The following is a 13,957-nucleotide window of genomic DNA, read 5'->3' on the forward strand; positions in this document are numbered from 1 at the left end:
GGAGGTCACACACGGGCAGGTGTCTCCCCGAGGGCTGATGGCCCAGGCAGCCCCGGGTCTCACTCAGCATTCCTGACACCGTCTCACTCAGCATTCCTGACACCGGCCCTACAGGGGACCACCCACCCCCAGAGGCCATCAGCTGGCCTCCCATGTCCTCCACAGCGGGGGGAGGGGGGCACGAGGCCTGGGCAGGCATCAAGTGCCTTCGGAGCATGGGCCACGCTCGAGGACCACCTGCTGCCACCCAAAGGCCTGGGATCCAGCCAGCACCCAGCCCCAGGGCAGGCGCTCCTGCTCCCACCATGCCCCACAGAATCCTCGCTATCAGCCCGAGGCAGGAAGGGCCACGAGTCATGGCTCTGCCCCTAACACAGCAGCACAAGACAGAGACAGAGGCCGGGAGCATCACCTGCCGTGCGAGCCTGTTCCCCCCCCCCACCCCGAAACCTGACCCCTGCTGACTTGGTGCCCGCAGGGTCCGGGTGCCAGGCCCTGGCAGTGCCAGTGAACAAGCAGTCCCCACCCCGAGGGTCAGCTTACACAGCGCTTGGGAGGGGACACTCGACTGCCTGAGACCAATGAGCAGTGTCTGCTGGGAGTGGAACTCAGCCACCACCTGAGCACGTCACCGCAGCCGGCAAACGTGCACGCGCTCTCGCACACTCACACTCACGGCGTGGATGCAGATGGAAAGACTGCCACGGGCCAATGTTCCTCCCCTCAGGGGTCACCGTCCCCTCCCGAACCCACAACCCTGAGGCCCGGCTCTTCCAGGTTATGGCAGGATCCGGGAAGAGCGCACGCAGCGACGCGGCGAGGGCCGTGGGCAGTGCCCAGAGTCCTGGCTTGGAGCCTGCTGCTGAGCCGCGCGGTGGGGAACAGGTCTGCACTCTAACGAGCCTGCAGTGGCAACGAGCTCATATTTGTAAAGCGTTTGTAAAAGCGCCCGATGCACAGGAACCCAACCCGTGGGGCACGGCCATGGCTCTGGAGCCGCCTGTGCATGCCGGACCAAGGCCACTGACACGCATGCCTCCAAGGTTCACGTGGGCACCTGGCCGCCTGCCCTCTCTGCAGCGCCCACGGGTGGCATGGAGCGGGGGCCTCCTGGGAGGCAGAGACCTGGAAGCAGGGCGGGCTCGCCCTTCCTCCTCTCATGTCCAAGGGGACCCGAGCCTCTTCCCTGGAAGGGACAGGCAGGATGAAGGGTCTGGCAAGGGCAGTCGTTCCTTCGGTGCTGCTGGAGGTTCTGGCCAAGAGACGCCTGAGTTTTCTATGACGTGACAAGTGCCAGAAGGCTTCCCAAGGCCCAGGGTCCCCGCCTAGAGGGCTGCCACCTGAGGGCCATGCCATGACGGGGTGGGCCGGGCAAGGCTGCTAAAGGCCTCCGCCTCTCACCACTCATGGTGCCCCCCAGGCCCAGTTGGGCTTCGGGCTGTCGCCATGCTGTGCAGGTGCAGCCCCAGACAACAAGCTCCTCTCCTTCACCCTCCCAGCCCCCCATCAGCTGCCTCCTGCTCCCAGAGAGGTGAGAAGCAAACTGGCCCTGCGAGTTCCTAACACTGACCCTGGGCAGGTCCCTTCATCTCCTAAGCTCTGGAGAAGGAATTTCTCCATAAAAGCACCCCCCCAGGTGTGAACAGGTGTCCCCAAGCTGTGAGGGCCACCCCAAGGCAGTGCGGCTCCCCTTCCCTCTGCCCCCATAGCAAGGCCCCACAGCGGCCCTTCTGCTGCGGGAGAAAGGAAAACCGGGGCGCAGCTCCCCCAAACCTCAGGCCCTTCAAGGAAGGAGTGTCATGGCACAGGAGTGGCCCCGCACTGACACACGCAAGCCCTGCGCAGGGTGGGGTGCGGGGCGGCTCAATGCGAATAATCTATCACTTGAGATTGTTAAGTCCTGACCCCTGCCCCCCTTTCTGCACCCACTCTAGTCTTCCCCTTCTCCTGCTGGTCAGTTGCCACCAGGGCTGTGCTGTGGTCTTGGGGGCCCCCAGGACAAACCTGAATGGAGGCCTCTGCTACCCCGTGGCCTTCCTCTCGCCCTGTGGCAACTTGTAAACCCAAGCAGCTGGGCCCCAAGGCAGCAAGAGCAGCACCCCTCAGTAAGCACTCGGGGAGTCAGCCAGGGGCCAGCAGAGCGGGCAGCGCGGCGCCCAAGGCGGCTGTGACAGCCCCACCCTGGCAGGGGTCCTCGAGAACCCATGTGCCCAAGTGTGGAAACACAGTTCACAAAATAACCCCATTTCAACCAAGAAGGGCGCGTGCGCACACACTCACTCTCTAAGAAAAGTCTAGAATTGTGCTGACCCGACGCAGCCACCAGCCAGGCCGGCGTCCTGAGCGCGCGTGCGGCCGGTCCAGCGAGAAGCGCGGCCGAGCAGACGCACGGGCCAGAGCGCTGTGCGGAGAGAGCGCTTTGTCGGCACAGACTCCTCTCTAGGGCCGCCGGGGCCCTTGCGCCTTCCCAGCGGCCACCACCAAGCCCGCCGCATGGGGGCCGTGATGGCGGGATTTGCTCTCCTTTTGCTAGAGCGCATCCAACTTATTTCCTACAGAGTTAGCGTGTCCCTCCCCCTTGCGGGTGGGAAAGTTCCCCTTTGAAAGAAGTTAAAAAATAGTTAAAAAAAAAAAAAAATACAGATCAGTATTTCTCACCCGCTGGAAGCAAGGGCTAGAGAGCACCCCGGCGCCCCACCCAGGGGTCCCACCTGCAACCAACTGCAAGGCCAGCAGGCCCCCAGCAGGCTGCACCCGCCCGTGGGGCTGAAGAGGGGCACCTCTGGGCAGGGCCTGGCTCCCAGGGAGCGGCCATGGCGCCGGGTCCTCTGCAGACCTCTGCCATCGGATGGGATCTGCGGGTCCCCCAGCAGCAGGCTTCCGGCTGGGAGGTTATGCCCCACCCACGGTCTGGGAGTTGGCGTGGGGCCCGCCGAGCTCGAACACAGCCCCTGGCCACCACCGCCTGTCTGAGGCGACGACAGGACTCTCACAGCCCCTGGCTGGAAAACGAAGACCGTCGCTGCAGCCAGACCCCGCGTCGTGACTGTGAAGATGAACCGAGACAACGTGGGAGCCGCGGGGGTGGCCAGACGTGCTCACACACGAGAGGTGCAGGCCAGGGGCCAGCCTGACTAGGGCGTCCGTCCTCGCCAAGAGCTCCCGAGCCCCAGCCCAGGCCGGCCTTCCAGGCTGCCAGCGACGAGAAAGGAGAGAGAGGGAGGCAGAACCCAGACCCCAGACCCCCGCTCAGGCAGGCGGCTCCGACCCCACCCGAACACCTCCCTGAAATGGAACGGCCACCCTCGCCTCTCAGGTCAGGAACAGAGAAGAGGGTGGCCCTAAGAGCCCAGCCAGGGGAGCCCCACAGTGGCCCCAGGCCCTCACCCCAGCTCCACTCGGGGCTCAGAGGTCCAGCCCAGGGAAACACCTGGCTACCCCCCACCCCCCCCACCACGGGTGTGACGCAACCAGCGCGAGGCGGAGGTCCAGGCACGGAGGAAGTACCGGGAGCAAGCAGAGCACTTCCTCTTGAGTGGCCTCGCGTCAGGGGAAAACGGCAAGCTAAGAAATCAGGCCCAGGCCGCCGAGCTGCCCGGCGCCGGTCCAGAGGCAGAGGCCAGACCACACGCCCCTTCGGCTCCGCAGAACAGGAGCCACTGCTCCCCGCACGAGGGCCTGTTGCGCGTCCCCGGCCCTTGGCAGGGCACTCTGCTCACCCCGGAGGCGCCCCCCTCTCTGCCACAGCCAGGCTGTTTCCTTTTGCCCTCTCAGGAACTGCTCTGCCCGTCCCCTGCCAGGCAGGCCCACGGCTCTGCCCCACCCTCAGATGGCAGCGTGGACCCTGGAGAATCCCGACATCGCCTCCTTCTGGTCGCCAGGAGCCCTGCACCACTGTTCTTAAGCCCCACCTTGGGGTGAAGGCACTGCGGGCACGGACTCCAGTGCTGCCACGGCGTCCGGCACGCATGCCCAGCCACACTGCCCACCAGGCTGCCCACTGCCTCTGCCGCCCCCGCCCTGCCCAGGAGCGCTGTCCAAGTCCCAGCCCACAAATCTGAGACTCAAAGGGCACTTCATGCCACTCAGGTGTCGGGGCCATGTGTGAGGCGTCCAGCCCGCCGTGCTGGGGGCTGGTCTGGCCGTGAGTGTCCACCCTCACGTGAGGGGTGGCTCTGCCGTGGCATCCGGCCAGCAATCCCACAGGCAACGACTCAAGTCAAGTGCAGCATGAATGACCTTCCCTCTGGGGGCGGCCGAGTCAGGCGCTTTTGCACAGAGGCTGGGTGCGAGCCTGGCCCTGCGGCTCTCGCCGCTTCTGGGCCCCGACGGCCCGGGTGCTCAACCCCGGTCAGAAGGCCTGGCGGGTCTAGCTGGGAGCAGGCGGCGGCACCGTCTTGCGAACCCTCCTGGCACGGCACGGCTGGCAGCCACATGCTGCTGCGTGAAACACCCTTGCCTGATGGACGAGCCGCTGCCCGGCCGAGTGGCGGAGGGGCAGCCCCTCGGGGAGCTCTTTCTCCCAAGTGCAAGTTCCACCTCCAGCGGGTCTGCAACGCCACCCTAGCAGGGAGGGACCTGGAGAGGCCGCCAGCTCAGGCACCTCATTCGCAGAAGGGGAAGCAGAGAGGGGCTCAGGGCGCCGCCCCAGGTGTCTCAGCGAGGGGCCAGGACTGCAGGCCGGCACCACCACTTGGGGGAGCCTCTCTCCAGGGGCCGCTGCTATCCCCAAAGAGAAGTCCACGCTCCAGCCCCTTCCTCCACTCCCAGACACAGGGCCAGGGTGCATGAGGCCGCTCCCACCCCGACAACCAACACCTGCCTCAGCAGCTCTCAGGACCTACGGGGAGGGCGCGCTGGACAGCGCTTCAGAGACTTGGGGCAGATGCTCTACCAGTCACATGGGGGCGCCCTCAACTCTGACAGCTGCCGGCCACTGTGGGGGCGTCGGGCTGCAGTGCTGAATCCCGGGGTCTTATCCGCTGGCTCAAAGGTGGGGGCGTCCCTTCAAGGGACTACAACTCCTGCCCTAGGCCTCAGGTCTCCCCCGTGCTGGCGGGCTGGCCAGAGAGCCGCCCTCTCCGCGCTGCAGGACGCCCCGGAGTCCCAGCTGCCCCGCCGGCCCGTCTGAGGGGCAAGCTCCGCCACGGGCCAGCGGTCACCAAGAGACAGGCCCGGGCGGGGCTTCATCTCCTCCGTGACACCTTCTTCGGTGTGACTCACGCCACGCCGCGTGCCCATCAAGGTGTGCATTCAGTGGCTTTTTTGTTTTAACGTATTCAGAGCCTGACTTTTGAAAGAAAAGCTGTAAACAGAAAGATGAAAACGGAACACAGCCACAAATCTCTAGGGTGCCGGACAGACTGTCTTCTAGTGCAGGCCGGCCAGAACCTGGGGGCGCCCTGGCTGACCCCCGTCTTTGAGGACCTGAGCCCCACCGCGGCAGCGACGTGTCCTGTTACCCCTGAGCCCGGGCTGACGCGGCACAGGCCCTCAATCCTCACCCAGTGGACACGCCCAAGCGCACCCCGGCCGCCGCAGCCCTGCACCCGTCCAAAGCTGACACGCACCCCAAACACCTGAGGCGCGGCCCCTCATGTCGTCTTCCAGAACACCCACCCCAAGCGACCCTCTCAGGCAAAATCATGCTGGCTCCTTGGACCGGCCCCAAGGAGGTGCCCGCATCCCTGCGAGATTCCAACTTCCTGTCTCCCCACATCCCCAGAGGCGGCACCCCAGTGGTCTCCCAAGGCCAGCACTAGCCCCGACACCTGGCTGGGCCTCGGAGAGCCCCATTCCCTCAGGACTTGAGGACCACGCTGGACACAACCACCTCGTTCAGAGACGCTGTTTAGTGAGTGCTTACTGCGTCTGTCTCCCCTCAGCGCTGGCAACAGAGACACCATCACCCCCCAAACACACCCAGCACCGCAACCCAGCACTGCTAGGGCCGGGGCTTGATCCCCGGCCAGGGAGCTGACCCTCATGGCTCAGCAGACCTCTCCTGTCTGCCCGCTGCTCCCCTCAGCAGTGTATTTCACTAGATCCACCTGTTCTGCTCCCCACTTTGTCTCTGGTGAATCCTCTCAACCCCACACCTCTGGCCTGCACCCCAGTTTTATGTAAAAGTAAATAAATGAAATCTTAAAAAAAAAAAAAAACAAAAACCCGGTGCCGTAGAAAGACACCACAGACCGAGTGGGAGGGTTTCCCTGCAAAGCCTCTGTACCCCCTCCCCACAGACTGGCTGCCCCTGGGCACAACGGGGGCTTCTCTCCCCCAGGGTCACAGCCCCGTGACTCCCTGGACTCCCCTCCACTGCGGAGCTGGCGACAGGGAGGGCAGGGCTGAAGCGCTGGCTTAAGAAGCGACACAGGCCACCTTGCTGTGTATGCTCAGGGCCAAAGACCAGGGGTCAAAGGGCAGAGGATGAGGACAGCCGCTCCGGCACCTGACCGCTGCCAGTAGGTTGAAGATCTGGGTCAAGTTTAAGGCCAAAAAGAGGATGGCACCAACACCTACGTCTTGCATGCCGGGTCCCAGCTGAGCACCCACATTTCCTTGCTCCTACCCACACGTCCCACCCAGCGCACGGCTACTCAAGACCAAAGCACGTTTACTGGAGCCCACAAATGACCAACCTGTCCAGAGGCAGGGGCTGGAGGTGGCTGGGCAAACAGTGGAGGGCTGACTCCAAAGTTTGTGCCTGGCCACCGGAGGCAGTGACACGAGCCAGAGTGGGGACCCAGGACGTGGGTTCATGGCTCAGCCTTGCCCTGAACCGACTCCACTGTCCTTGCTGGTCCTGAAGCCCCCACCTAAAAATGAGGGTTCAGGTTCTCTGATGGCTGGGATCCCTCCCAGCCTAAACTCCCTCCTCCCAGAGAGGAGGAGAGGAAGGCCAAGCCCCAGGGCACACCTGTGGGGCCAGGCTGAAACTGGGGAACGGGGAGGGGAAGCCTGTCTCTGGCACAGTCACTACCCTGCACCGCCCCCCCAACCCCGTGGGGGTGCGCTAACCGCTGCTGCAGCCGCGAGGCCTGCGGTAGGGCGGAAACCCAGTGCCGTGGCCATGTGGGGGAAGCCCACGGAGCCAGACCTAGAAGTCTCACAGCACGGGCCTCCCCTGGCTGTGCTTCCAGGGCCCGCCCCGGCACCTGGCTGGCCCGGCAGGACAAGCAGGCGCCCAGCCCAGCCCAGCAGAACTGCGCTTCCTCCCAACCGAGACGCATTCCAGCTAAGCCGGCCTCTCTGAAGGGCCGGAGACCCCACAGACTGCAGCTGCTCCCCGCCCGGGCCGGCAGCTGACTGACTATGGCCGCAGGTGACGCTCCAGGAACGCCTTCCAAGTGTGTCCCGTGGCACCAGGAGAGGCAGACCCCAAAGAGTCAGACAGCAAACCCCAAATGACCTGTCCTTAACCTAAAAGCTGACGCTGTGTGGCCAGAACCACCTTCCAAAAGAAGATTCTGGTGGTGCCGTTAGCGCCTGAGTCTCGGATGGTGTCCACTGCCGCTTGCCAAGAGCAGGCAGCTCCTCCGTCCCGAAACCGCTGCCCCTCCAGAGTGCACCTCGGGGCCACTTCAGCCCAGCCACCTTCCCCTCTAAGAAGGTTTCTCTGAGCTTGAGCCCTGCGAACGCCTGAAGAACCCCAACTCTCCCCACACAGTGCCTCCCACGTGGACGGCATGTGCTTCTCGCAGATTTTACCACCACGGTGGCGGCCTCTGTGCCTGCCCCAGAGTGTGCATGTGCGTGGCTGGCGCAGGCGTCACCCCCTCGCTTGCCAGCACACGTTGCGGGCTGCCCGCTGTGTGCCAGGCATGGGCGGTGCTGGCGACAGCCCGCCGTGTTGGGCAGGGTGGTCTGCGAAGGCCTCTCTGCAGAGACATTTTAACAGAGCCTGAAGAAGGCGAGGGTGTGAGCCGCGCGCCCCGGGGGATAAGCATTCCAGAACAAAGGCCCCGAAGCTGGAGGGCGCACAGGAGCTCCAGGAAAAGCAGGACTGCTGGGAGAGAAGCTGTGAAAGTCCAGGAGGTAGGACCTGATTCCCTGAAAGGCTCGGGAAGGCGGGGCCCATGGGTGGGGCTGCCTGGTCGGGAGGTGGGAAGCTGCCCTTCAGGAGCTGCGCCCTAGATGGGCAGTGCCAGAGAAAGGGCTGCGAGGATGGCCCCAGGCTTTCAGCGGGAGCCCCTGGAGGGACAGAGTGCCTCAGGGTGTCTCTCAGGAGCCCCGAGTGTGAGGAGGGGGCCCGAGCAAATGGGGAGAGCTGGTTTAAGCGCAAAGGAGGGCGACGACCACGCCCGGGCAACAGCAGCGCCTCCGCAGGCCCTGACCGCTTCTCAGGGCGGGGCAGAGAGCAGTGACCTCCAGCCACTGCCTCTGTGCTCTGGGGGTGCAGCGGGGGCCGCAGCCAGTCTAGAGGGTATTTATGACACCTCACCGCCACCAAGAAAGGCTCAGACTCCTCACCCCCACACCCGGGACTTCGCAGGGCCATGGGCACAGCCCAGAGACGCTGCGTCCAGGCTGTCCCTGTGATTTGGGGAAACCCCTCAGAGAGGCCCCAGGCTAACTGCCCCGGGACGCTGGCCGGGGGCCTCACGCGCAGTTACCCCTGGAGCCGCCTCCTTGCTAGGACAGGCACGGGCAGCGCACAGAGGGGAAGAAGCTGAGACACACACACCAGCTGCAGGCCGCGCCTTCTGGACGTGCAGCATCTGCCAGTGCAGGGCCACCACCTCCGACGGCCCAGGCCCCATCAGGCTCCCGTGACCGAGGACACGGTCAGGCGGGCCGTCCGGGGTGACAGTGAGAGTAGACGCGCTCCGGCGTGTCCTGACTTCACCCGGGCTCCAGCCCCTGCGCCCACAGCCAGGTATCAGAGCCTCCTTCCCTCCTGGAGCCCCAGGCCAGCCCCTGCACCCTCTCTCCTGGCCACTCCCTCCCACCATGCTAGCCCAGCCGGGGCACCCGTGGGTCCTCCCCAGGCCCCAACACCCTAATTACCCCCTTGGAGCTCCTCTTGGGTTTTGCAAACGGCCACTCCCCTCTGCCAAGCTCTCCATTTTAAAGAGGTTTTTGTGGCCTGGGGCCAGCTCCTCCTCCCCACCTCCCAAACTTGGGGGTGCGGCGGGGTGGGGGTGCAGAGCAACAGCCATCCAATCCTCTCTGTGCCTGGGTCCCACCGGAGGCGAGGGCCAGGCCCCTGGAGGCGCAGGGTTCAGGACTGCTGGAACCCGCCCTGGAGCTCAGCACCTCGTGGCCCGGAGCTGGCACTCCTCGCGGCCAGAAGCCCCGGGTTCCAGGGAGGCGGCTGCCTCCTCCCAGGCCGGGCCAGAATTCCACTCTGAGGGAATTCCTCTCCGAGGGCGAGATGTCTGGAGCAGGGAAAGAGCTTCAAGTCCTGTTTGTGGAGGCTGACCTGGCAGCGCGTGGCAGGGGCGTCAACGGAACCAGCCACGGGGTTTAGAACAAGCCAGATGCACTCGCCGTGCGTGCCGCCCCAGCGCAACCTGAATGGACGAGGTCACCCCAGGATCCAAACAAGAGCCGCAACTCCACCCATCACAACTCCCTTTTAAAAGCCGCCGAAGACGGGTAAGGTACTCTGTCCTGCGGAATTCCTCATTCAGAAGTCGGTTCCCACAGATGTGCGGGTCCACGGGGCCTGGGCTCGAGGGGTAACCCTCACGGACAGCACACTGCACTGCCGGGCCCCACGGCACGGGCCCCCTGGTCGCAGGCAACACACACGGCCCCTCTCCCCCTTTCCAGGGAAGAGTCTTACTGACAAAGTGCAATGAGAAAAACCTAGAAGCCACGGCTAGTCCAAGGCCCTTGTTTTACAGGAGAAGAAACAGAGGCACGGGGAAAGACAGGAGCGGCCGGGCCCGCCGTGCTGGTGAGGAGCCAAGTGGGAGGTGGACCCCACACGCAACGGCCGCCGCAGAGAATGAAAACTCCTTAAAGCGGCGATTACGAAGGCGGCAGCGCTGGCCAGGCCTTCTGAGCTGGGCCCTGTGCTGTGACGGGCTTTGCAAATATTGCCTTCTCTGCCCCTCAGAACCGCAGAAGACAGCTCCTGTCGTCACACTCATTTCGAGTCTGAACTAACGGCGGCTCAGGGCGGCCGTGCAAGCCCCCCCCCCCCCCCCCCGGGTAGCACAGAGGGCAGAAGCTGGGCTCCAAAGTGCAGACTCTGATTCCAGGTCAGAGTCTGAGGTGACCAGCACAGAGATCTTCAGGCAGCGAGGATGCCCCAGACGCTCCACTTCTGCACCCGAGCAAACGGGAATGGGGCCCAAGCCTGGGAAGGAAAGTGGAGCTTTACTTAGGGCCAGAACGTGGGGTGGGCGGGCCCCGGGGTCCGCCTGGGTGACACGTGATGATAACCAAGTTTTCATTTTGTGCTGCCAGCCGGCTGCACTTTAAAGGGACACAGAAAGAGATAAGGAGACGCCCAGGACACAGACCCGCGCGCCTCAGGGCCTGCCCGACTGTCCCTGCGCTGGGCAGTTCTCTCACCTCACACGCGCAAGGGGTGACACAACCTGTCACGGATGCCCATGGCAGGCCGGTGGGGGCGACCGCACAGCTGGCCTCCCCTGAGGCTGCCTACCCCGGGCCCCCAGAGCACGCGGCACCCCCGCAGGTCATCTCTACAAAGCAAGTAGCAAATTAACACTTCCGTTTAAAACATTCACCCTGCTGCACTCCAAAGCACGAGCAGTCAAACCTCTGGGTGGCCCTGCAATGCCCATCAGGGTCAGGGGCAGCAAAGTCCACTTCTGAGAGACCTGACCCAAACCCCAAGGAGGGAAGTGCTGCCTCTCCAGCCCCTGGTCTCCCTGGGGGGGAGGCAGAGACCCAGGAAAAGCCCCCATCTCTCAGTCCCCCGGGGGCGCAGGCCGGGCCCTGCCAGCAGTGGGCCGGGGCTCCACGCCCATCACTGCAGCGCCACACACGAGGGACATGAAGGCTGAAGGCCGTGCGGGAGAGGTGACACCAGGTCATCCCACGGGAAGCCTGGGGGCCTGAGGCCCAGCACGCTTAGGTAACTGGCCGGGGGCACGGCCAGCAAGAGGCAGGGTGGCACCCGAGCCCCAAACCTCTGCAGCCTCCGCTTCTTTCAGCTTGCGCCCTGCCTCTCGCGTGAGGCGAGCTGAGGTGAGGGGACAGGAGGAAGAGCTCTTAAGCGTTGTCAAAACAGTCTGGGGATGGGAAATACCAAAAGCCAAAATGCAAATCCCAAGATTTGAAACGACCCACGTAAGCTGTAGAAAATTAAACCAGAATAAAGAACCCCACAAGAAAGGGGGCCGTGGCGAAACGTCTTTTATTACCAGTTACTGCATGTGTCCCTTAAAGAACGAAAACACTGGCATCTGAGCCAAAAGGAGGGCTAAAAATAGGCATTTGAAGCAAGTGCTGGAAAGCCTGCTCCGAGGCCCGCATTTCTGCAGCCTCCGCGGGCACCACTGCACGGGCCCCAGCTGCCCTGCCGCTCCCGGGCCACCCTGAGCCTGGTCCCGGCGCAGAAGGGCCGTAGTGACCCATGGAGACGCCAAAGAGGGCAATCCTGGCGCCTTACCAGACAGACAGTGCCAGCCCAGGATTCTCCCTGCAAAGGCACCGGATCCCCAACGAGAACCTTGGCACGGACGGCCGCTGGGTCCATCCGATCCTGGGGGGAAGTGCCGCCAAAGCTGGGAGGCAGCGAGTGGACAGGACACCTCCTTGCCTTAAGATCCCGCTGTGAGCAGAGCCGTCTCCCAGACCCAGAGCGGCCCTGGCCACTCGGAACCAGCTGGTGGCTCTGCTCCGGGGGAAGGCGAGAAGCCAGCCAGGCCGCCTTCTTCCCACGATCAATAGCCCCAGTGACGCACCCTCTCAAGGGCCCGGGACTTGCACAAAACGCCAGCTCAGGCACCCAGCACCACCTGATGTCATGGCTGATTTAAAACCCACAGGGCAGGTTCCCCACGAGCCGAGCAGCAGCAGCAGCAGCAGCAGCAGCGGGGTGAGTAGCCCCATTTAAACTTCTGAGAGCAGCGCTCTCCCGGGATGATTATACCCCTGCGAGTTAAAGAGGGGGAGCAGGACCAAAGAGTGTCTCAAAGTTGCTTTCCCTCCCTCTGTGGGGGGGTCAGGAGGGATTTGCAAGAAAATGGAGGTTTCAGCGCGGCCCTCTGCATAAGCGGCCCGGGCCGGGGAAGGGGAAGGGCCGGGGGCGCGGCCTGGGGTGCTCCCCCCCCCCCCGTGTTTCTCCCCAAATGAAGCAACCTTGAAAGACACAAGAATTGCAACACGCCGCCGGCTTCCCCAGGTCCGGGGCGAGTCCGCTCCCGAAGGGAGGCCCGGCGCCCCCCCCGGCGCCCCCTTCCATGTTCCCCATTCGGAGGGTTCCCGGCGGGCGGCGCCGGCGGGGGGGGGGGCCGGGACCGCGGCGGGCCGGGCGGCTCCCGGGGACCCCGAGCCCGACGGCGGCGCCCCCCGGCCGCCCCGCGCGGGCCGGGCCGGGGACCCGCGGGGAGCCCGGCGCGCCCCCCGCCCCCGCGCGCACGCGGCGGCCGGGACTCCCCGCAGCCGCCGGGGGGGCCGCGGCGCAGGAATGCCGGGAAGGCCGCGCGCAGGCCGCGGCGCATGGCGCCCAACTGTCACCGCGGCCACTCCCTCCTCCCGCCGCCGCCGCCCGCGCCCGCGCCCCCCGCCCCGGCGCGCCGCCCCCGCCCCGGCCCGGCCCGGCCCGGCCCGGCCCGGCCAACCGCCGCCGGAAGCCGCGCACCCACCTGGCGGCGCCTGCCCGTTCACGGCGGCCGGGCCCGGCGGCGGCGCGAGCTTCGTCCACGGGTTCACCTTGGGCGGCGGCGCCGCCACGAAGTCCCGGCGCCCGGCGCCCGCCGCGGCCCCCGGCTCGCCGCCGCCCTCCTCGCCGTCGCTGCCCGCCGGGCTCTCGCGCGCCGCCCGCGGGGCCCCCGCGCCGGCCGGCCGCGCTCTCCGGGCGCCGGCGTCCGGCTCCCCCGCGCCCGGCCCGGGCTCGGCCGGGCCCTCGGCGGGCGGCGGCGGCTTCCGCACCCGCGCGCCGCGCTCCTCGGCCGGCAGCAGCGCGGCGGCGCCCGGCAGCAGCGGCTCCACCTGGGCGGCCATCGGCCGGGCGCCCGCGCCGCGCCCCCGCCGCGGCCGGCTCTCGGCGCCCCGGGCGGCCCGGGCTCGGCGCGGGCGGCGCGGGGCGGGCCGGCCTGCGTCGGCTCGGGCGCGGCCGCCGGCGCTCGCTGCGGCCCGGGCGCTCGCCCGCCTCTCGCCGCGGCCCGCTCGGTGCAGCAATATGGACGCGGCCGGCGGCAGCGGCGACCACGCGATCCGCGGCGGGCGGCGGCGGGCGCGCGCCTCCGACGCGGCGGCGAGGGGCGGGGCGGCGCCGCGGGGGCGCGCCCGCCGGCCGGCCCAGGGCGCGGGCGGCGGCGGCGCGGCGGGCGCGCGCGCGCACGCCGCCGGCCCCGCCCCGAGGCCCGCCCCGCCCGCCTTCGGCGCCGCGCCTCGCGGGCCGCGGGGTGAGGGGAGCCGCGCGGACGGGGGCGAGCACGTGCCTGATGCAACTCGGGGGGGCGGGGGACGCCGAGGGGGGCGGGCGGGCGGGCGGGGCGGCGTCTTAAAGGGCCCGCGCGGGCGGCGGGCGGCGGCCGCAGGTGGAGCACATGGGCCGGGCCACGCGGCCGCTCGGCCTGCCCGCGCCGCCGGGGTGGGGCGCCCCGACCGGGCAGGCGCCCTGGGCGGCGCCCCCGCGGCCGCCCGCCGGCGGGGTCGCCCCGCCGCCGCCGCCGCCCCGGCCCGCCGCGCCGGTGACCTTGGGCCGGCGCCCTCGCCGCCCCGCCGCGGGTTCGACGCCCGGCCCGCCGGCTGGCCCCGCGCCCTGGGGGCGCAGCGGGAACCACCCCGGCCCCGCGCCCCGAAAGCG

General features: G+C 67.0%; 1 protein-coding gene across 3 annotated transcripts in view; it reads right to left on the reverse strand.

Moving 5' to 3' along the window:
• The window catches only part of LARP1 (La ribonucleoprotein 1, translational regulator), a 35,637-nt gene extending 22,488 nt beyond the window's left edge, over positions 1 to 13,149 (reverse strand). For 2 of the 3 annotated variants that reach the window (XM_037498148.2, XM_037498149.2), the window contains exon 1: positions 12,792 to 13,149. In XM_037498148.2, coding sequence (XP_037354045.1) covers positions 12,792 to 13,149 — 358 coding nt within the window. The remainder of the gene's footprint in view (positions 1 to 12,791) is intronic. The other variant, XM_037498150.2, reaches the window with a different exon arrangement.
• Positions 13,150 to 13,957: the final 808 nt, after the last annotated feature.

This window comes from Talpa occidentalis, unplaced genomic scaffold, assembly GCF_014898055.3.
Source record: "Talpa occidentalis isolate TD23 unplaced genomic scaffold, MPIMG_talOcc4v2.1 talOcc4.9, whole genome shotgun sequence".
NCBI lineage: Eukaryota > Metazoa > Chordata > Mammalia > Eulipotyphla > Talpidae > Talpa > Talpa occidentalis.